The 23,410-nt window shown below is 38.7% G+C and overlaps 2 protein-coding genes and 1 long non-coding RNA gene across 5 annotated transcripts in view; 2 read left to right on the top strand and 1 right to left on the bottom strand.

Moving 5' to 3' along the window:
- Positions 1-1,809: 1,809 nt before the first annotated feature.
- On the bottom strand, positions 1,810-10,584 carry ppp1r3aa (protein phosphatase 1, regulatory subunit 3Aa). Of its 2 annotated transcripts, none has more exons than XM_079818189.1 (5): positions 9,766-10,584; positions 9,437-9,489; positions 9,281-9,357; positions 5,103-7,724; positions 1,810-2,676 (listed from the first exon to the last, which is right to left on the bottom strand). In XM_079818189.1, exons 1-4 carry the CDS (start codon positions 10,560-10,562, stop codon positions 5,994-5,996), a joined length of 2,658 nt encoding a protein of 885 aa, XP_079674315.1. In that variant the 5' UTR covers positions 10,563-10,584; the 3' UTR covers positions 1,810-2,676; positions 5,103-5,993. The 2 variants fall into 2 exon arrangements, with proteins under 2 accessions (XP_079674315.1, XP_079674316.1); XM_079818190.1 differs by having other exon boundaries at positions 5,114-7,724.
- A 120-nt stretch (positions 10,585-10,704) lies between these two features.
- LOC307127141 lies at positions 10,705-13,480 on the top strand. The gene is made up of 4 exons (XR_013816602.1): positions 10,705-10,918; positions 11,543-11,626; positions 11,730-11,756; positions 11,873-13,480. It is a non-coding gene; the product is annotated as an uncharacterized lncRNA (long non-coding RNA).
- Positions 13,481-13,999: 519 nt separating this feature from the next.
- foxp2 (forkhead box P2) overlaps positions 14,000-23,410 on the top strand; it is a 108,733-nt gene continuing 99,322 nt past the window's right edge. For both annotated transcript variants that reach the window (XM_079818188.1, XM_079818186.1), the window contains exon 1: positions 14,000-14,292. The gene's annotated coding sequence lies outside the window, so the exon portion shown is untranslated. The remainder of the gene's footprint in view (positions 14,293-23,410) is intronic.

The raw sequence follows: 23,410 nt of genomic DNA, 5'->3' as shown, positions 1-23,410 counted from the left end.
TGTTGTGGCTCCATCTAGTGGCTCTATCATAAAAAATATATATATTTAAAAAATATAAAATAAAAATGTAATTATAATTAAAAATGAAGTATTAATAAAAACACATTTTTACAAATAATTTACCATTTTACTAAATAAAATACTAAAATATAAATGAATGAATGAAAATATAAATAAAAATGAAGTATTAATAAAAATATTTTTTTACAATTTATGATATTTCAAAATAAAATAAAATACTAAAACAGAAATATAAATGAATAAAATTGTAAATATAAATTTAAATTAAATAAAAATAGAAAAAATAAATAAAACAGAAATATAAATGAATACAAATTTTAATATAAATAAAATATAAATATAAATACAATTTTAAATATAAATAAAGCTATTAATAAAAATATATTTTCACAACTCATTTACAATTTTACCAAATAAAATAGTAAAACTGAAATATAAATGTTTGCTGTTGTGGCTACATCTAGTGGCTCTATTAAAATATAAAATAAAAATTTAAATATAAATAAAAATGAAGTATTAATAAAAACACGTTTTTACAAATAATTTACCATTTTACTAAATAAAATACTAAAATATAAATATAAATGAATGAATGGAAATATAAATAAAAATGAAGTATTAATAAAAAATATTTTTTTACAATTTATGATATTTCAAAATAAAATAAAATACTAAAACAGAAATATAAATGAATAAAATTGTAAATATAAATTTAAATTAAAAAGACATTGAAAAAATAAATAAAACAGAAATATAAATGAATACAAATTTTAACATAAATAAAATTTTAATATAAATACAATTTTAAATATAAATAAAGCTATTAATAAAAATACATTTTTACAACTCATTTACAATTTTACAAAATAAAATAGTAAAACTGAAATATAAATGAATAATTGATTAATTGAATAAAAATGTAATTATAAATAAAATTAAAATATAAATACAATTTATTTAAAATATAAATAAAATAAAAACCAAAACTACATATATATATATATATATATATATATATATATATATATATATATATATATATATATATATATATATATATAAATGAATACAAATAAAAATAAATAAATATATTAAAATGTTACAATTAAAATAAACTCTAATTGTGATATGGACATATACAAAATTCCGCAGTATATGTGGATTTTTTTGAAACTCAGAAATGTTTAGACTGATCAGCTTTAAGATGCCTCTACTTTCAGAAAAAAGAGAAGAAGAAAAAAAGGAAAGGGTGCCAACATGCAACACACAATTAAAAGCAAAGCAAGCATGCATGAAACATCTGAAGTATTCACGCCTCCTAAAAAATCCCCCATGTGATCGTAGTGACATTTTAGCTCATGTGTCTTTGTGAGCAGGTTTGGGAATATCATGTTCCTCCTGAGTCACTTCTATAACAAACTGTTCTGAGCGCAATGGAAATGCACAGGGAAGACGTGCAGTAATATATTCAATGAACCTGTTTGTCATGAAGTTGGCCAGCACATACTCCAGTAAAACCACAAATGCCAGATGGTGCAAATTGGTACCTGGTTTTGTTATGAGTAACTGTAAGTGCCCTGTCACATTTGCTTTCGGTGACTATTATTTATTCATTAAGTTGTTTTTATGCTAGTGTTTTTATTTGAATTTGACCTATTTTTCATTTGCTTTCATTTTAATTAAAGCGTTTCTCCTGCAGAGCAACACAAAATACCATGTGTGAATGCCTGGATCATCTGCAAACACTATAAAAAACACTGTATGCAATTCAAATTGCATAGAAGAACAGAATGTAAAAGTGCCTTTTATGACATAGACAAGGTTAAAGACACACCTGGGAGACATTTAAACTTCGTTGGATGTAATACAATATAATTTTTCTGGTATTCCAGTCACAAGACCAGCTCTAACCACCATAAACCAGCTTGGTCCAATGTGGACATTTATGCTGATATGTTCAGCAGTGTAAACTTTCGTACAATGAATATTACAGTGTAATATTTTCAGCCTTATTCACTTTATGTTTGAATAAATAAACAGATCATTCTTAGCTTCCTACTTTTGGGGATTTTAATGCTTCTTGGTTACATAGAGTAAATATTGTTGTGAATACAGGTATCAAGAACAGTCAAACTATGAATGTGTGCTCTTTCCAGAGAATGTGAGGTGAGGAGCCAGACACTGAAAGGTCAGAGTCATAGTGACTGGATCATATGACTGCAGTCACACACACACACACACACACATAAAACATCTCTATTACGACACACATATATAAACAGTGAAAAAGCACTTACAAAGACCAAACACACTGGGAAATTCAATAAACACCGTTTTGTGTGTCGCTTTTCAGCTCACAATCATGCGTCTTACTCCCTAAACACCCATAATGCAGTTCAACGAGGCGTAAAAATCATATTCTTTTGAGCCCAAACACACCATGCTTGTATGTAAACTAGTCTCATTATGGATTGTGCCTTTTTCACATATGGACTACTTTTATGATACTGTTATGCTGTTCATCCAAAAATGAAAATTCTGTCATCATTTACTAACCCTCAAGTTGTTCCAAACTTGTATGAATTTCTTTCTTCTGCTGAACACAGAAGAAGATATTTCGAAGACTATGGGGAACTAAACAGTTGATGGACCCCACTGACTTCCATAGGGGGAAAAAAATACGGTCACACTTTATTTTAAGGTGTCTTTGTCAGTGTTGGGGAAAGTTACTTTGAAAAGTAATGCATTACAATATTGCGTTACTCTTTTAAAAAGTAACTAAGAAAAGTAATGCGTTACGTTACTTTTGCGTTACTTTTTCTCACCTGGGCTGGGCTTGTTTTTGTTTTTGTTTATAACAAAAAAGTTATATTTTTGTGCAACGGTGAAGACCTCTTCATACCAAAATTGAAATAATAAGCCCCTGGCTGAGGTAAAAATGCTAATTCACACAGGAGGAGAGAAAAAAGGAGAAAAAAAGTTTTACCAATAAAAACAAAAAATTTAGTAATTTTCAAAGGTCAGCAGCAAGACATTGGTAAATTAAATATAAAGGTAGATTATGCATACCAATAGTTGCTTTATTTAACATTTAATTATTGGAGGTTTGCATAGTACTCTGATTTTGCATTTGACTGATTTTACTAATTTTGAGGAGTACAGAATCTTTGGTGAGATAAATAAATGCTCACATTTAGTGTAGAACTACAATAACCATCATGTTTACACACAACGCCTCTGCACTTATTTTTTTCTCAACATGGGGGCAGGAGAGCTGTCAGTCAAATTAATGTGAAAAAGTAATTTTGCGTTACTTTTTTGAAGAAGTAACTCAGATATTTTGTTGTAAATATGAAAAGTAATGCGTTACTTTACTAGTTACTTGGAAAAAGTAATATTATTACGTAACTCAAGTTACTTGTAATGCGTTACCCCCAACACTGGTCTTTGTTACAGTGTAATCATATATTTAAGTACTGAGTATAATAATTAACTACATGTACTTACTATACATAGAGAAAAAAGGGTGTCAAACTTTCGGCGTATCTGATCGGCAAAACTCCAAACACATCTTCCTTTCTTAAGAATGACTTCAGTGCCGTTTTTTGTTCTTTTCTCAAAGAAAAGCTTAACTCAAAGTCTTTCAGTTGTTACGAATAGCACGCGGAACCGCCGCAACTCTGCCGTGACATGCCATCATTATGTTATGCCCGCCCACTGACTCTATACACGATGTGATTGGCCTGACCAGAGTTTGGTTTTTCCAGCTCGCAGGTTTACCGAGAGTTGCTAGACTACACTCGCGGGAAATTAGATTTGCTGCCGCTAGTGTGCGTCTAGATGTCGTTGGGGCAGTACCCTTAAAAGGACATATTTGTACTTGTTTACTCCTAAAAGGTGCGTATTAGTACCATAAAGTACAAATACGTAACTTAAAGGGTTAGTTCACCCAAAAATAAAAATTCTGTCATTAATTACTCACCCTCATGTCGTTGGACACCCGTAAGACCTCCGTTCATATTCGGAACACAAATGAAGATATTTTAGTTGAAAGCTGATGCTGAGAAAGGCTTCAGATAGGCCTCCATTGGCATTCAGTACATTGACACTTCCAAGATCCATGAAAGGCACTTAAAACGTCGTTACAAAGTCTATCTCACCACAGTGGCTCTACAATAATCATACAATGCGACGACAATAGTTTTTGTGCGCAAAAAAAAATCAAAATAACACCTTTATCCAACTTGTTCTCGACTTCCGTGTGTGCCTCCACGACGCATGCGCGAGAATATGACGCAGATCCGGCGTTCGGACATATGACCCAGAAGCGATTTGTTTACGAGCAGAGGAAGACGCGCGTGTCTAAGCTGTTGGATTCTACATTGATCGTGCTTTAGGTCTCGGCGTAGTGCTCAAAATGGAGCTTAAGTGTGTATTTCATCGATTCCCGAACACCGGCGCTACGTCATATTCTCGCGCATGCGTCGTGGAGGCACACACGGAAGACAAGAACAAGTTGGATAAAGGTGTTATTTTGATTTTTTTTTGCGCACAAAAACTATTGTCGTCGCATTGTATGATTATTGTAGAGCCACTGTGGTGAGATAGACTTTGTAACGACGTTTTAAGTGCCTTTCATGGATCTTGGAAGTGTCAATGTACTGAATGCCAATGGAGGCCTGTGTGAAGCTTTCAGAGCCATCAGCTTTCAACTAAAATATCTTCATTTGTGTTCCGAATATGAACGGAGGTCTTACGGGTGTCCAACGACATGAGGGTGAGTAATTAATGACAGAATTTTCATTTTTGGGTGAACTAACCCTTTAAGGTACTACTATGAACCTTTTTGTGATTAAAAAAAAAGGTATAAATATGTAGCGACAAGCTGTTGTACCTCTAAAGATACAATTTTGACACCCTTTTAGGCTAGGATTATGGTTTGGTTGAGGGTTAGTTGCATGTAATTATGCATAATTTACTGTTATTACTATGGTAAGTATGTAACATATGTAACAAGGACACTGTTAAAAGTGTATAAAGTGTTACCAAAAATACTATGGAAGTCAGTGGGGTCCTTCAACTGTTTGGTTACCGACATTCTTTAAAATATCTTCTTCTGTGTCCAGCAGAACAAAGAAACTCATGCAGGTTTGGAACAACTAGAAGGTGAGTAAATGATGACAGAATTTCCTTTTTTTGGGGGGTGAACTATCCCTTTAATGGTGTTTTAAAGCTTGAGTCTCCCTTTACTGTAATTGCATGGAGAAGAGAATGGAAAACTCATTTTGTGTTCTCTAGGGTGTGTAAATGAGGGGAATTTTCACTTGTCTTTAAGGCTATCAGGTATGTATGAATTTCATAAAGCTATGTTCACAGATCAGAGGGTCTAGACACCCTGTCCTTTTTCCAGCCTCTATCTCATTCTCTCTCCTCTCTTATGGGAACAGAGACATAGTGGGATTTGTAGGAAATGTCACGTCTGTCACACACATCCCGAAAGAGACATGAAATGCCCGCTGTGTCCTCGCGGGCTTTATAGTGCATTTGTTACGACTTTGTACAACCCCAGTGAAACATTTCATAAAGTTACAGTACCAGACACACCAGACTAAATATATGTTCCTCATATCAAGACGCTTGAAATTGTTGACTTTTTGTATACTCTGCTTAGATATGATTTTCTTTACAGAAATAGTGTAATTTTAAAATATCTTAAAATCCTTGAAACAAGATCAATTTGAGTAGCAACAATGCATGAGGCATTGAGGCATGAGACATTATCTTTAATACGAGTTACACTTCATACAATATATGAAAATCAAAAAGTCTTCGTTTCTTGATAAATAGCTATCTTCTTTCAAGGACTTTTAGATATTTTTAATGGAAAACAAAGCTGGGCCCGTGGAATCACTTCATGTCACAAAGAAACACACATCGTTTTACAAGAACTTCCGGTCTGGTCTCAGTCCACATCAACAGCCCCATCCAGATGCTGTTTCATGGCCTGGCTGCGCCACTAGTACAGAGAAAACCGATAGTCCGAGCCAGGTCGGCAGGTCGTACAGATACGCCGTTATGAAGATCACAAACAGAATAGCATACACAAGAGCCTTGGCCACGTGACCCATCGAGCAAAACTCCCTCCACCACGACAAATGCCTGCTGCTGCCGCCCACCCAGGACAGGTGAATTCTGGGTAATGACGTGGAGGGTTCGTCCTCTCCGTTCAGTCGCTGGGGTTCTTGAAAGTTTCTGAGAGTCTTCCCAAGCTCAAAGTCCTCTTCTGGAGAACTGACCTCACTTGTCTTTGCAGATGTTGTCTGAAGGAGGTGCTTGGGTGGGTCAGTGCTAACTCTTGGATAGGTAGCCCGAGTTTGGTGACTTGCCTTGAGTGACTCGAACTCTTCTCCATCTGTGCAATTGTCACCCACCGCTCGGGAGTCGAGCTCTCGTTTGGTTTCTGAACGCATTTCTTCCTCTTCAGCGCTAGCACCTTCTATAGTCATCTCATTCAGTTGCTCATTCATTTTAAGTCCTTCGTTTGCCTCAAAGCACCTCTCCTCGTCTTCTGAGTTGTCTTTGTTAAGATTCTTGTTCGACGTGCATAATTCGCTCTCATTAAATGCCTCGCTCGCACGCAATGAAACGCTCTGTATTTCTGCGCTGTGATCCATGGTTGTTTCATCCTGTCCTTTTCGGCTGCTTTCCGTGTCCTTTTCATGTACTTCTCTATAAAACTCCCTCATTTCCACCTGCTCCCCGCTATCATCTTTATTTATATCTTTCCTTTCTGAAGAAGATCCCTCGGCTTGTCTATTTGTGAGCGACACATCTCTGATACCCGTAAATGTCAGGGTGTCTTTGACCGCTCTGTGTGTGTTTTCTTTAACCTTTGAGGTGTTGAAGCTGCCTGTGCATTCTTCAGGTGAGATTCCATCTCCGGCTTCTGAATTCAGAGTCTCAGTGTCATGTGCGGTTCGTGTTTCGTCCCCCGGGCTTGCCTTGGTCGTGTCTTGACTCAAAGATCCGCTTGTGTGCTCATGATGTGGGGCTTGGCGGTCACGAGATGCCTCTCTTCCCACCCTCTCTGGCTCCGATCCCAGAGCAGAACATGGTACGGTAGTGACCCTTGGCTCTTTTACTAGCTGGTAATCCACAACCTGATCACTAGAAGGACTCTTTGAATGCTCTGTGGGATCACATTTAACAATTTCCATTACTGTCCTGTCACCTGACCCATGCTTGTTGTCTTTCTCAGCTCCCTTGTCCTCCAATGGAATTGCAACTTTGTCCCTTGAAGCTAAAACTTCTGATTGGCCAAGTGACTCTGGAGGAGCACACATTTGTTGAGTGTTTGTTGTGTCAGTGCCATTAAGAAAAGCATGCCAGATGTCAGAAGTCGATTTGGCTAGGTGATCTTCAACTTGCCACGCATTAGGAGGGTTTGCATGGGGAGGGGTTGTTGTTGTACTGCCCCAATCCAGAGAAAGTAAAGGGATCTGGTGGTACATTAGTATAGGTGGTGTGTCCATACCGTATCCTTCTCGACTGTGGACAACCGGCAAGTCAGTTCTACTTGGGATGGACGTGGTGCTTTCACTTGTTTTGGAATTGCATCTAATCTGGGTTTCTATTGCTTTTTGAGCGAAGTAGTCTTGCACACGTGCCAAACGAGCAGCTTGACGTTTCCTACGACGATCCATCTGTCAAAAAAGAGACAATATGGAGAAAAAGTTTGGTCCCACTTCATGTTAAATGTCCTTAACTACTATGCACTTACATTAAAAAAATAACTGCAATGTACTTATTGTATTCATATTGTATTGCAAAAGACTTGCTATTGAGGTTGGATACGGGTAAGATTAGGGACAGGTATGGTGGTATGGGTAGGTTTAAGGCTGGGTTGAGCTGTAAGGGAAAGGTCAGTAGTGTAAATATGGATGTAATTACAGCTGTAATTACGGTTACATTTTATTTTAAGATATCATTGGTACAGTGTAATGATATATTTAGGTATTGAGTAATATTGATTAAACTACATGTACTTACTATAGGGTTAGGGTAGGATTAGGGTTTGCTTGAGGGTTAGTTGCATGTAATTATGCATAATGTACTGTTATTACTATAGTAAGTACATGTAATATATGTAACTAGGACACTGTCAAATAAAGTGTTACCCAAATTATTAATTTCAATATTAGTTCTTAGTAGTTAAGGACACTTAATATAAAGCGGGCCAGTTTTTAGCTGTCTTGTTTGTAATGAGAGGTATATAATCTTTGCAAAATTGCATACATTTATTTAAATTGATCCTGACTAATAACTTGTAGTTTACATGAAATTATACTGATTTTAAAAGGATAGTTCACCCAAAAACATTGTTTCAAACCTTTATATCTTTCCAAAAAATATATTTTTAGCAGAACAAAAGCAAACCTAAACCTCTTTTTCATACAATGAAAGTAATGAGTTCTACGAGGGGAAAAAACATACTGGTAAAACAACAAAGTTGAGTTGAACTGCCCCTTTTGGGATCTAATGGTTAGAGAGTTGAAAGTCACGGGTTCGATTCTCAATACCGGCAGGAAAATGTTGGGGGGGGGGGAGTGAATGAACAGCACTCTCTTCCACCGTGAATGCCTACGACTGGGGTGCCCCTGAGCAAGGCACCTAGCCCTCAATCGCAGCGCCACAATGGCTTAATGGTTAGAGAGTCAGACTGGTAACCCGAAGGTTGTAGGTTCGATTCTCAATACTGCCAGGAAATGACTGCAGTGCCCTTGAGCAAGGCACCTAGCCCCCAATCGCTCCCTGGGCGCCACAATGGCCTAATGGTTAGAGCGGTAACCCGAAGGTTGTAGGTTCAATTCTCAATACCGGCAGGAAATCACTGAGGTGACCTTGAGCAAAGCACCTAACCCTCAATCGCTCCCTGGGTGCCACAGCAAAATGGCTGCCCACTGCACTGTGTGTGTGTGTGTGTGTGTGTGTGTGTGTGTGTGTGTGTGTGTGTGTGTGTGTGTGTGTGTGTGTGTGTGTGTGTGTGTGTGTGTGTGTGTGTGTGTGTGTGTGTGTGTGTGTGTGTGTGTGTGTGTGTGTGTGTGTGTGTGTGTGTGTGTGTGTGTGTGTGTGTGTGTGTGTGTGTGTGTGCGTGTTCGCTACTCACTACTCCTAATGTGTGTGCACTAACTTGGATGGGTTAAATGCAGAGGACATATTCTAACTTGTCTATTCTAGTACTTGTCCTACTAGACCATACCAGAGTTTTGCAGCAGTCCTTAAGGCATTTGCAGGAAGTGGTCCTTGCTTCTTCCTCTGTTTTGGGTGTGACTTGCTCTGTAAACGAAAACAAACTCAGTCTCTCACATGCAGAATCAAAGCACCCTATTTCCAGATTTCCACATAAGAAACCCACCTGAGATCTCCGCGCTCGCCTCTGCGGGTGTCGCCTCCGGATTGATCTTTTTACTGTAAATATACGGCAGGTTTTCAATCATACACACCTCAAAACAGTCAAAACAAAGTACGCTTGATTGAACAACAAGGGAAAGAACGTTTAATCATCTACATAACTAAAATGGTCTCTTCAACTCTTCAGTAAACTGCATGATTTTAGGTATCATTCATGTCTGGGGTGAGTCACACACCAAAGTTTAATACTTCCAATAAGCGCTGTGTTCAAATCCCTAACTGTAAGTACGGGTAAAAGTGATGATTCTAGTGACACTTTGCAGTGTTCCCTACCTGATTGTTTTAAGGCAGCTCCTGATGCTTTTGTAGTAACTCTCCTCTACTAACTTCTCCCTTTCACTCTCTTTCTCTTTTTCTTTTTCTTTCTGATCACTCCTTCGTCTTTGGTGGCAGAAGACAATGTAGTTTGTCCCTCCATTGTTGGCCCAGAAGGTTCCAGCAGCGCTCTCGTACCGCAGACAGAACTCCATCCGCACACCTTCGACCTGGAATGGAGGCGTTAACACGAGATGGAAAGAGAAGCAGTCCGTCTCGCCATCACTAGACCCAGGCACGTACTCCGCCAGCAGGTCGAAGTGGCTCTGCCAGCCATCCAGCGAGACTCGGATGTAGACGGCCTTGTGGAAGCCGAGGTTAAGCACACGGACGATGCCCCGGATCGTGGTGGATCCAGGGAGCAGCTCGATTCGCTCCAGCTCCAGCTTCTGCTGCTGAAGTCTCACCTCCATGTCCTGGTTTAAGGCTGGGATGTTGAAGAGGCACGAGATGTAGTATTCCTCGCCCACTTTGCCATCCGCCTCCGGACTTGGTGTATTCCGGCTGTCGTACTCCTTCACGGAAACCAGGTCTAGACCAAAAGCATCCGCAAACGACACCTTTCTTCGTACGGCTACCGGTGGGGGCTCAGGTTCCATCTCTTCTGATTCATCTGCAGAGCTTCCCTCTGATGTCTGGTCTAACATTTTCTCTAATTTTATGATTTCCTCTTTGTCTTTCAGTATCCAGTCCCTGCAGATGTCAGGCTCCATGTTGCAGGAGACCATGGAGGGTACTAGCTCTTCCGCAGACATGCCTGGGTAATGCTGAATGGGTGAAGTCAGGCAGATCAGCACTAACCGCCTGTAACTCTCACTCGCAACGTGACTTGGCACAGAGCATCAGGTTGCAGCTGAACATTGTGTGGTTGCCAGGCTTAAAATAGCTGCGAACTATGCTTGTCTTACTGGTCACTAGAATCTGGTAGACGTGGGACACATTGATGTGTCCATGTCGTCTGTTGAACTCTCCTGAACCTGGAGATAGCTTCGATAAATGCTCATGAATTATATTTGGGAATCTTTACTGAAACAACACGAGGCCTCCGTTCGGAAATGTAGAAGAGATCGGTGCTAGTTGTCACATGGGGAGTTGTCTCAACGTTATTACAGTAACTATGAGTTTGAAATGCTTGTGTGTTTTTATATGGGTTTCAAACACCTAGATAAAACTCTTACATTATTGAGACATTTCTTGTGAATTCTGTCACTGAAACAATATTGTACAATGGTGATATTTTGTTATATCTGTGGGATAAATAGGTGAAAATAAAACCACACTGTCATTACATTCAGATATTATAATGATAATATTTCAGGTTGGGAAATTCAGATATTAGGATGATAATGTATCAGGTTGGGACAAGTTGTCATGGTGCAATTCATGAATATATATACAGACATACATATATACATACACCAATCAGGCATAACATTATGATATTCCACCTTCCTAATATTGTGTTGGTCCCCCTTTTGCTGCCAAAACAACCCTGACCCGTCGAGGCATGGACTCCATGAAGGTGTGCTGTGGTATCTGGCACCAAGATGTTAGCAGCCGATCCTTTAAGTCCTGTAAGTTGCGAGGTGGGGCCTCCATGGATCGGACTTGTTTGTTCGGCACATCCCACAGATGCTCGATTGGATTGAGATCTGCGGAATTTGGAGGCCAAGTCAACACTTCATACTCGTTGTTGTGCTCCTCAAACCATTCCTGAATCTTTTCTTTGTTGCAGGGCGCATTATCCTGCTGAAAGAGGACACAGGCACCAGGGAATACCGTTTCCATGAAAGGATGTATGGTCTGCAACAATGCTTAGGTAGGTGGTACTTGTCAAAGTAACATCCACATGGATGGCAGGATCATAAGGTTTCCCAGCAGAACATTGGCCAAAGCATCACAATGTCTCCTCTTTCCCATAGTGCATCCTGGTGCCATGTGTTCCCCAGGTAAGCGACACACACACACCTGGTCGTAAAAGAAAACGTGATGCGTGAGACCAGACCACCTTCTTCCATTTCTCCGTGGTCCAGTTCTGATGCTCACGTGCAGCACTTGTTGGTAGTTGGCACTTTCAGCAGTGGACAGGAGTCAGCACGGGCACCCTGACTGGTCTGCTACAGTAGCTCGTCTGTTTGATTGGACCACACGGGCCAGCCTTCGCTCCCCACGTGCATCAATGAGGCTTGGCCGCCCATGACCCTGTCGCCGGTTCACCACTGTTCCTTCCTTGGACCACTTTTGATAGATACTGACCACTGCAGACCGGGAACACCCCACAAGAGCTGCAGTTTTGGAGATGCTCTGACCCAGTCGTCTAGCCATCACAATTTGGCCCTTGTCAAACTCGCTCAAATCCTCACGCTTGCCCATTTTTCCTGCTTCTAACACATGAACTTTGAGGACAAAACATTCACTTGCTGCCTAATATATCCCACCCACTAACAGGTGCCGTGATGAAGAGATAATCAGTGTTATTCACTTCACCTGTCAGTGTATATATATATTTATACACATACATATGACAACTTACCCTAGATTGTGACAGTATGCTTTGCCATCTGGCATGTTGTCACAATTAATCAGTATGTGATTCTTTTTATGGAGCCACGAATTCAAGAACCAAAATTGACTTCATAATTATTGGATTTTTCCTTTTTATTGTATAATTATTTAATCAATGGTAGACCCTTGTGTGTTGGGAATTCCTGATAACATTGCTACGTTTGTATTCAAATGTGTGTTTTAGTGCATGGTCTTCATTGACCACTAGGTGGCAGTGTTTAATCAAAGTTATGTGCACGCTCACCGTTTCATTGACAATCAAATGTGGATTCCAAAACATTCCAGTAGGTGGCAGCAAATTATTGTGTTTTGTGCTAGGAACCTAGTTTTCTCAAAATGATTTCCCCCCTCTACATTTGATTTGGAAAATACATGTGTATTTTTTATTTCTTTGTGATAAAAGCCATGAAATGGTGCATTTTCTTGATTAAACGTAAATGGAATGCGTGTGGTGAAAAGAAGGCTTCAAAAATAATTTCTTATCAATGAACAAAAAGATAAGCCTTAACACCTCTGCATACATCTGTTATCAGATTTTGGAGTGTTAAAATGTTCTCATAAATCCAGGTCAAAATCTGCTCTATCGTCTCCTTATTTAAATATGCACTTGATTAAAAATGATTTTGATGTTATACAAATATCACCAGGCATCTAATATATACTAATAGCCCCTTTAAGTGTTTGCAACCAAAATATATAGAATGAAGATGTTCAATTCAGGCAGAGACAGAGATCATTAATTCACAAAGAGAGATTTCTGATATTATCAATCTTTGATCTGAAAATCTTTTTTTTTTAAATCTTGTTTTATTCAAACGAACATTTCTAGACAGTGCCACACAGTTACAGTACACATATGATGCAGAACTCACTATTACAGTATGTGTATCATTCTCAGAGTCTTAAATAATATGAGCACATAAATGGTCAAAAGCAAAATATTATTTGACAACAAATGTTCATCACTCATATAACCAATATCTCATCAAAATGAAAAGATTGCTGATGATCTACAGTTGATAATCTCAAGGTTCATTTAAATGAATCAGTGGTGTGTGAAATGTTTAGCAAGTGTTGATTCATGTGCGAAATAAAATAAAATGCAAGCAAACAAAACACACACACTCTCTGTTGTTCTTTTGTTTTGAACACTTTTATAGACTATACTTAACCTCCATAAATGACTCTTTTGAAGACTTTATTTATTTGTTTGTTTGTTTGTTTGTTTGTTTTTATTCATTCGTAATAAATGATAATGTAATAAATGTGTATTAACTTTATTTAATCACAAACATAAATGAATAGGGATTACAATTCTATAATAATACTATTATAAACAAAGAATAGCAATAATACAATTTGTAAATAAAATAAATGGCAGCACTTCACATGCCTACTCCTCAGGCCATATTAATCTCTCTAGCAAAAGAAACAATTGATGTTGGTTTGTTCTTATTAGTGTATTAAAGAGACTCGATAAACAAAACAAACTTCTAATGACTGTATTGTTTACTCGGCAGGTGGACATGATGTCACGTGGGGTCGCAGTACGCCAAAAAATAACAACATGCAAGTCCGCATAAGTGCCTCCCCGCATTCTAATAAGCTAGTCCCCCCCCTCAAACTCGACCGAAACATTGCGATGTATTGAATCGAGATACAAAAAAACAAGCTGCCGCTTCGCGTTGCGCGTCATGCGAGCGCATTCAAACAGGAGTCGGTGTTACTCGGGCGTTTTTTATACTGTTGCGTCGGTAATAACAGCAGCACACTGACTGAAGACAGCAGCGTCTCGCGACTCCGAGCGGAGGAATATCAACAGCGCGTGTTGTGCGTTTGTTTTTAGCGCTTTTTCAAAACCACCGACTCGTAAACACGCGAAACTTTGCATCCGCGAAGGAGATACATTCACTTCTTTTGGTGAGTTTTCACGTTTATGCCTTTCACACACTTGAGTTCTGAGTTCGACTTCACTTGGAAGTTACAGATGGGTTGTTTAGGTGGTCTGTAAAGTGTTTGTGTTGTTAGAGAGTTTGTGAGAAGTCAGTGCTGTGATTCCATCCTCATAATCAATAAACACCCAGTGACAGTTCTGTGGCTTATTCGATTATTGCACGTGTTTTAACGCTCGTCAACTTTCCTTGTGTTTGTTGCTGTTTGTTTTAGTTTTAAAACAGCACGAGTGAAATGTAAACACGTTCGTTTGTTTATGAAAATAACGATGACAGCATCATTTCTGTCCGTTTAAAAATAAGGGATTTTTAGTTGATGGATTAATGCATAAAATTGAAATAGCCTATGCATAAATGTACATGAATACGTCGTATTAGATACGTTCACCGTTTTTACAATTACTTTCAAATGATTAAGAGTGTTTAATAGGTTTTTAAAATTGAAATCAAGTCATTTATTTAGTTTAATACACTGATTATTTAGATTTGTTGTGATTTTGTACGAGATTGAATATTTTCAGATTGTCATAAAGTGTAAAAAAGTAACTTATATGTGTATATATATATATATATATATATATATATATATATATATATATATATATATATATATATATATATATATATATATATACACACACACATTATGTATTGAAGATTATTTCTATAATTATTATTATTGTTATTATTATCATCAAGGTTAACATTAATCTTACCGTGGTTGCTTGCTCCATTTCCATAATCCGGAGTGAATTCTTCATGGCTTTGGAGCTGCTCACAGGAGCAGTGTGTGTCAGGACAGTAAGGCGGATGTATTGGAGTGTTAATGGACAGCACTCGTCTTAAGACACAGCCACATCTACTGCCAGTGCAGTTTCAGTGGGTTCAAGGGATCTGGGACCGTTTTTTTTTTCTTTCTTCTTTCTTTTCTTTTTTTTTGAGCAAGGTGTATAGTATAGTATTACATCTCCTATCGTGGCTGTGATTAACTGTGTGAGTTTTCACCCTGGTGTTGGTTGCAGAAGCACCTCTGTTTGGCTCCGGCAGATGTGCAGGTGAAGTGCAGGTGTGCATCGTGGCGCTCCGTCACTCAACGCTGTGTCGCTTCAAAGAGGCCGTAATAGCAGTAGTAAAATTTCGAGCAAACACACTACACACACACACACTTGGCTCCTGACGAGCTCTGTAACGTGAAGCCCGGCCCTTTGTTAGCCCCACGCAGTTCTTCCCAGGTGATTTTAATTAGCACTGTTTCAACGAGTGTGTTTGGAGCGTGATGTTTCACGTACGACATGTGGAGGGAGGGAGGGGGGGGGGGCTGACCTGCGACAGGAAAAAGGGGCCTATATTGGAATTATCCTGATGTTTTTGTAGGCGCAGCCTGATTGCGGCTGAGTGTGTGTGTGTGTGTGTGCACTGCTTTGCATCAAAATGAAAGACATCCTTTTAAAATGAATGGTAACACTTTAGTATGGGGGACACATATTCACTATTAACTACGACCTAATTACTGCTTATTAATAGTTAGTAAGGTAGCTGTTAAGTTTAGGCATTTGGTATGCAGTATAAAGCATTAATAAATAGTCAATATTCTAGTAATATGCATATAGTTAATGAAACCCTACAATAAAGTGTTACCAAATGAATTGATGTGCATTGAGTAAAATACAATTTTTTATTTTTAGAGAGTGTATAGAGAGAGATAATGTGGGTGGAACCATTTGAAATTTCGGTAACACTTTATTTTGGGGTCCTTGTTATGTTACATGTACTTATCATAGTAATAACAGTTAATTATGCATAATTGCATGCAACTAACCCTCAACCAAACCTTAATCGTACCTTAACCCTATAGTAAGTACAGGTAGTTACTAAATAATACTCAGCATTTAAATATATAATTACACTGTAACAATGACACCTTAAAATAAAGTATATGCATCCTGCAGTCATCCAGTTTTTTATAGTGGGTTTTAAGGAAAACAACCGTAGAAAGCCAAAGGTTAGTTTTTCGTTCGCGTTTCCGCGATAAGCGGCATATTACCTTGTGTGTGTTTTAATATACATCCCTAAACAGGGTCATAAAACTCTAATGGCAATTAAGCCGGAAAGCCTTCTGTTTGTATCCATGTTAACTTCACAGAAATGTTTCCATGACAACCTCCATGCATGTTAAGGCAACCAGAGGTGATCAAGTCTTTTTTCACCCACCCACCCGCCCCACACCCCCCCTCCCCTTCCTCTCCTCTCGCAAGAGTGGAATTTGTGTTGACAGTTCTGGCCTTTAATGGCACTTTGGTGCCGCGTGAAAGTATTTGTTTACCGGGATCATATGCTTCTAGCTGTCAGCCTCGCCGAGATTGACTTCTCCAGATAAAAGACTGCATTACATGCTTAAGAGGTCTTATGCGCCATAATTATCCACATCATCCTAATGACGTTTGCTGTGCTTCAGTAACTAAGACGCCGAGTGCACTGGCTTCCTCTGAGGTCACCTCTTAGAACTGAGAAATGCTTTTTTTTGTTGTTGTATCACAGCGGATGCTTATTTTATGGATTAAAATGTGTTGACTAAAGGGAACAGTTTCATCTGTATCTGACGCTCTAGACCTTCCCACAGTCCGTTTGATAGCTGAGAACTGCATTTTTTTTCCTTCCCTTAAACGTGGCGTATAATCCCCAACTCTAGTCTTTTGACTGTGACGGGGCTCTTTCACACGAACAATATCATATGACCTTTATGGAGAGGTATTAAAAATCACCCATAAGCATCTTATCTTAGAGTACAAATGCCCTTGAAATTATTAATTGTACGCATAGCTGATAATATCAGTGCTGATATGTTTTGTCATCTTTTTTTTTGTGCAATCTGAAGGCGTGACAGGGTCTCGTTGGCTGAAGGGAATGATTTACAGAGCGTTTTAGTCTGTGGTTGACTTAAAACCCCAGTTGTTGAAGATGCAGGGGGGGGCGGCATTTGTGGTAAACGGCAAGGTCAGTCCCGCTCGGACCAAACTTGCCTGTGGCCTGTGACGAGAGGAAGTGTGATAGTAGACTTGATGCTAGTCTATGTGATACTATTTATGCCAGGCTTAGTTTCAGCATCATGTTGAAATGCAGCCTGGCATAAATGACATGGATAAATTAAATAAGTGCCACAAAAAAAGTAAAGTGTGTGTGTTTGTGATTTATGAGGACACAAATTTGTATAATGACATGGGTATTACACTGGTATTACGACGTAAACATGAAATATGAGGACATTTGATATGTCCTCATTTTTAAAATAGCTTTATAAACATACCAAACAATGTTTCGTTAATAAATGTAAAAATGCTGAATGTTTCCTGTGATGGGTAGTGTATGGGGATAGAATGTACAGTTACAGTATAAAAACATGGTATGTCCTCACTTAGATAGCAAAACAAACCTGTGTGTGTTATTTTTAGCCATTTAATAATGATCATGCTTGTAGAAAAAAAAAAAAAAATCTAAATATTCTCTAAAAAATACTGGGTTGTCTGGGATAAATATGGACCAACCCAACTGTTGGATTTAAAATTTGAATAGAAAAAATGTAAACTAACAGTTTGGTTGGTCCATATCTGACCCATACAACGGTTGGAACGACCCAGCATTTACTCGGTGTAGATGCTGTCATTACAGTAGAATCAAACACTGACCTTCTAACTGGGATCTCTGAGGACAAATCTGTTAGTAAGAGGAGAAAAAAAAAAATCTGTTTATTTGAAACACGTTATGGAAAAACAGAGGATTTGTGACAGTAACGTCTCCTGACAGGCGTATTAGGCTGCAGAAAGAGCATCGGGCCCGAGGCTGCGGGCATATGGTGCTGCCTTCTGCTGGCATCGCTCTAGAACAAGTTGCAACACTGTGGCAGGGTCACGACGGGCTCAGGTTTGTTCCTCCTGCCCTCTCTAAATAATAACAGGGCAAATTAATGCTCCCTTTGTCTTTGACAAGGGCAGAGTGAATATTTTTAGATGGACTCTTTGGCCCGAATTGTTGTTTTCTAGGTTTTTCTTCATGTTGTTGTTGAGTTACTGAGCTGCCGTGCCTGAGTTAATGTGTTTGACCTTCATGGTTCCCTATTGTTTGAAAGGAATGCCTGATTGCTGTGTTTCAACTTTTAATTTGTACAGCTATCTTTTATGCTTACAAAAGTATGCTTTTTTTGGACCTGTGATATTGTTTTGTGGACATATACCATGGTATTCTTCAAAGTACCTTTGAGTTGCATGTAAAACCATGGTTAGTGCAGAACATTAACATTGTATTTATATTGATGATTATGGGAATCATTCAGCTCCATGGTATAGCCTATATCAAAAATACCATGGTATCACCTTCTTACTCCATCACTTTACCATGTTACCGCCTTTAAGGGTAAGGGTTGCTGCAGAATATTCCTATTTTATTATTATTATTATTCACGGGTCGACATTAACGCTTGTCTGCTTGTCCGGGACAAGTGGATTTTTTGAAGGGGCAAGTGAAAAATAATTTTACTTGCCCGACGGACAATAAAACGTATTAAAACGTCAAAACAAAAACTAACTAGGGAATCACCAAAGTGCAATAATGATTCTGCATTCAGTTAGCGTAAGTGGAGATCGATAGTGGATAATAATATAAAACAAACTGACATGGTTGTGCTGTTGAGGCTCGCGCAGCCTCTCGAGGAGAAAACAAATGATTCTCTGCTAATACAAAGAAACTCAGTTAATAAACATGGTTAAAAATTGTGTAGTTTTTATATTTATAACATATGATACAGTTAAGCAACATCACACAAACAAGAGTGTTGTTTTCCTGAATACCATCACGACTGATAATGACGCTGATTTCATACGCCAGTTCCATAAACAATTAATTAACATTAAGTCACTTACATTTTAGATGCAATATGGACTGTTTTTGTTCTATTTCAGCAGCGAAAATAGTTCCAAACAAAGATCACAACAGAAACGTAACGCATCTCACAGCAACAGCATGTTACTGAATGATTCAGCGTTTTGAATGAATCGGTTGAATCAAAGATTCAATGACCTATTCGTAAACGACCGCCTAATTCTTGAATGAATCAGCCATTTGAACGAATCGACTCAATGACTCACTCATTAAGACAGTCATCTGCTGCCACCTACTGGTGGTTTAGTTTCATCTTTCCAACATTTCTTATTTGTATATTAAAAAATATTTATAATAATCTCATAACATTATTTAATGCAGTTAATTTTTCAGTGTAAATAATTTTATTTGATTGGTAACAGCCTATAGTGTCTTATTCTAATTTAATTTATAGATCAAATTTAAAAATATAAAATGAAAGCTGAAGCATAGCCTATATTTAATAAGATTATGGAAAAATGCCCTTTATAAAAAGGTAAAAATATCACAAATATGCAGATTTAAATATGTCAAAGCTGATTGAACACTGGTAAGAATATTGCTTCAGAACAGATTATATTTAAATCCGGACAAGCTAATTTTTTACTCGGACAAGTGAATGACTGATTTACTTGTCCGAAGGACAAGCATGTGAACAGGCTTAATGTCGAGCCCTTATTATTGATGTTTTTTTATTTTTTGTCATAATTTTTTTGCCTATGTGCATCATAAACCTGGTAATCATTCAGTACAATACTTTTTTACTGCAGATGGAATAGATTTGATCATTAATATTGATATTATTTTCTCATTTATGTTTGTGAATCATTCATATATTAAATCGTTCAGTACCATGGTATTGTGAGGTTTGTGAATAATCAGATTGTATGTATTTTAGCACAATTTAATATAATTCACCAATAGTAATCAACAGCACAGTTGTATCTTGAATATTGAAACGCAAGCATCCTCTCCGAAGTGTAAATGTGACTCTTAGTATGTGTTCAGGGGCCTGTAGGAATGTGTGTGTGTTTGTGGATGTCAAGCAAGCCATTGTTGTGTTCGGTGCTCAGGAATGTCTTTTAGAATGCGGAGGGTTAATTATACTCCCTATGATTCCCTTTTTGTCTTTGATAGGGCCACTTACAGCATATGGCCACCACAGCAATACAATAGTTTATTTTTATGATTTTTGATGAGTGGTTTTTAATTTAGATTGTCACTTCTGGCAACCAGCAGGGCAGATGGTGTAGATTTGAATGCCCATCAGAGCCTAAACACCCTCCAGGCAGCTGTTGCTAATAAACTTAACCCCCCCCAGTTTTCCCCCACGCAACACGTTTTAGGTCAAGAGGAGTCAAACCTGTTACAACACCTGTTTCTGCATATGTAAATCTGTTGTTTTGTCATTTCATTAAACAAGAAAAAAAAAGGCAACGGTCCCTCGTGGTTGCAAATGCGACTGGCATCGCGCCCACTTGGCACGGTGAAGACAGCGAGGGGAGGAGGGAAAGATGCGCAAAAGACAACTGCGGTTTGTGTCACACGACCGCAGGGCCGTTGGATGCCGCTTTCGTGTGAGGATGTTTTCCGAAAGGGCCTCTGTGGAGAATGCAGTCCTAACACCCCCCCTCCTGCTCTATCTCCTCAGTGTAGAGCGGAAGTTGAAACCTGGCACACGCGTGTCTGGCACACGCTCTCGCGTTCAACCCCCCACCACCGTATTCCCATTGCCCTCTCATCATGCCGTGATGTCAGAGCTCTACTCGGAGCCACATGTGCCGGTCTCGTGTGTGCACTGCCTCTGGGGCTAATTGCTCCAGCCCCCCTCCATAAACCACTGGTGCATGACGATTTTAACCCAAAATGCATCTTTGCACCCTTATATATGTTCCCTCTTTCTCGCCCTCCGTGCCTTGTGTGAGTAAGTTGTGGGATTTGAGTTGTAATCCCATCTGTGTACGCAGGATGCAACAAATATGGCGTGAAATTAGAGGTTATTCCTCGGCTTTTGAAGATTACTGTCAGCCTTGTGTGCTCGGATGCAAACGTCCATTTTACTGTACCTTGAGGTACACACTGTCATTCCCCTACCTGGGTGTTTTAATTTGACCGTTAATCTGCCGCTGAACCGCAAGCTACCCTGGGTTTGGCTCGGACGGCCTCCTGTTTGAGGGTCCCCGTCGTGTGTTAATCTCCACGGGCCGCTGAGGTATCCTTCCTGTGATTTAGCGCCTCTCTGCGAGCCTCTCCGGAGCGCCGCGCCATCCCTCTGTGATAGGGAAGTTCATTAGGGATGTGCCTTTGATGGGGCAGCTTTTCATGTGACGGCGCTCTCAAATACCTTGATGTAGAAGCTTAAGAAGCCATTGTGCCGCGAGCGCGTCTTATTTAGATCTGCATAGTAAATCGACCCGAGTAAATACGGGAAGAAGCAGATGGAAGCAAGGAGATAAGGCCCAGACGAACAATCGCATTTGTATTTTGTTATGATGTTGACAGCAGCTAAAATTCACTAATCTAGCGCCACTGATCTGCATTTCAAAGAAATCTCATTTAGCAGCAGGGAGGATAAAGTTCTTTTCATTGTGGCCGCGCTTCTTTTTTTTTTTACTTGCATTCTTCGCTAATTTATCTGCTGCAGATTTAACGTTGGGCCGGGTGCAAGCATGCTGCATGTTGCAAAGGGGATCTTAAATACCCTGAAAGCGGTAACGTCTAGACTGTGAACCGGGGGTAATTACACGTCCACTGATGAATGGAGGGAGTTTGAAGACTCATCTTTGTTCGGGGGGCCTGAATTGCTTGACTAGAGCTGATAAGGGCCGTTCGGCCCTCAGTCAAAATATATTGCGGTGGCTTCCACCTCCTAACACGGGAATGGTATTTACTTGAAAAGGTAAAAAATTATTGTGTACTGTAATCTGACTTGTTCGCATAATGTCTTCTTTCATCCGCACACCCAGCAGAGGGGCCGGAGAGGTATTCTTGGCCTTGATTTGAAATAGTTTATCTCGACTTGAACACCGGGCTTCATGTAAATATCAGACAGTGACATTAGGACGACCTGCGCTAATGCAGTGTGTGTGTATATAAAGTATTTAGAGATCTCGCATTGAAACGGGCCCGGTATTGTGTAAACTTGTCACAATGAGGTCATGCAAACTAATAACATCGGTAAGTCGATTTAAAAGGGCGAGTTTTCTCTATCCAAAGTAGGGCTGCACAATATTGGAGAAAAAAAACCCGACATTGCGATATTTTGTTTTTCCACAACATATATTGCAATACGCAAACTATTTCACCAGATGATTTGAATAGCTCTATCTGGAAAGAAATAATCACTCTAGAATGATTGTAGGGGAAATAATCTGCATAGAAAGTAATAAACAAATTACAAGCACAAATATACAAATGAAAAGTCTAGCATTTAGCTATAGAAATTAAATAATCAAATTTAAAATAACACTGCATAGTCTTCCCTGTATATAATGAATTATTGTTAAAGCTACAAAAGGGTACTTTGTACTTTGTTGTTTGATTAACATTAATGACACAGCAGGAATATTAGGCTGCTGTCACTTTAAGGCCAAATGCAAGGATCCAATATAATGATACGCATCCGTTTTCTTTCTCAATTGTTTAATTAGGAGTGTATTCACATAATTTACTGTGGCAAAGTAGAAAATGGTGTAGGACAGATACATTTTACCTCAAATTCTATTTAACACAGTTTGTGCTTGTTATTAGACTTAAGGTACGTAAAGTTTATGTGTATAGCGCATTTAACACGCGCCAGAGATTTTTAATTTCGCTTTCTCTCGCAGCGCATAATCAAACAAAGCCTTAAGTTCTTGACCCTGCAGAAGATTAATTTCCTCTTCACACCTTTTACTACAAGTGTCAGTTTTGGAACATCAGGGGAAAACACACAAAGATATTAGAAAAGCGATGCTCTCTTTCCTTTTCATTAATTGAAGTATATATATATTAGGGATGCCACAATTCTCAATATAATATTGAACCGTGGACGTCATTCACGGTTCAATACACGCTTGTGAATTGAGTTTTGCGGTTTTGCATTTAATTAATTATTTTTCTACAAATTCTGTCATTTGCCTCCATCCCAATATACTAAACAACGTGACATACATTCACATCACACGTTAGTGGTA

Source organism: Gobio gobio (assembly GCF_949357685.1).
Source record: "Gobio gobio genome assembly, chromosome: 5".
Classification (NCBI taxonomy): domain Eukaryota; kingdom Metazoa; phylum Chordata; class Actinopteri; order Cypriniformes; family Gobionidae; genus Gobio; species Gobio gobio.
This window is presented reverse-complemented; position numbering and strand designations above follow the sequence as displayed.

Excerpts from the sequence above, each read along its gene's own strand:
- ppp1r3aa (XM_079818189.1), bottom strand. The coding sequence starts at position 10,562 with ATGTCTGCGGAAGAGCTAGTACCCTCCATGGTCTCCTGCAACATGGAG. Across the intron at positions 9,358-9,436 it reads GGCGAGCGCGGAGATCTCAG|AGCAAGTCACACCCAAAACA; the intron begins GTGGGTTTCTTA and ends TTTCGTTTACAG. Across the intron at positions 7,725-9,280 it reads AGGACTGCTGCAAAACTCTG|ATGGATCGTCGTAGGAAACG; the intron begins GTATGGTCTAGT and ends CTTTTTTGACAG.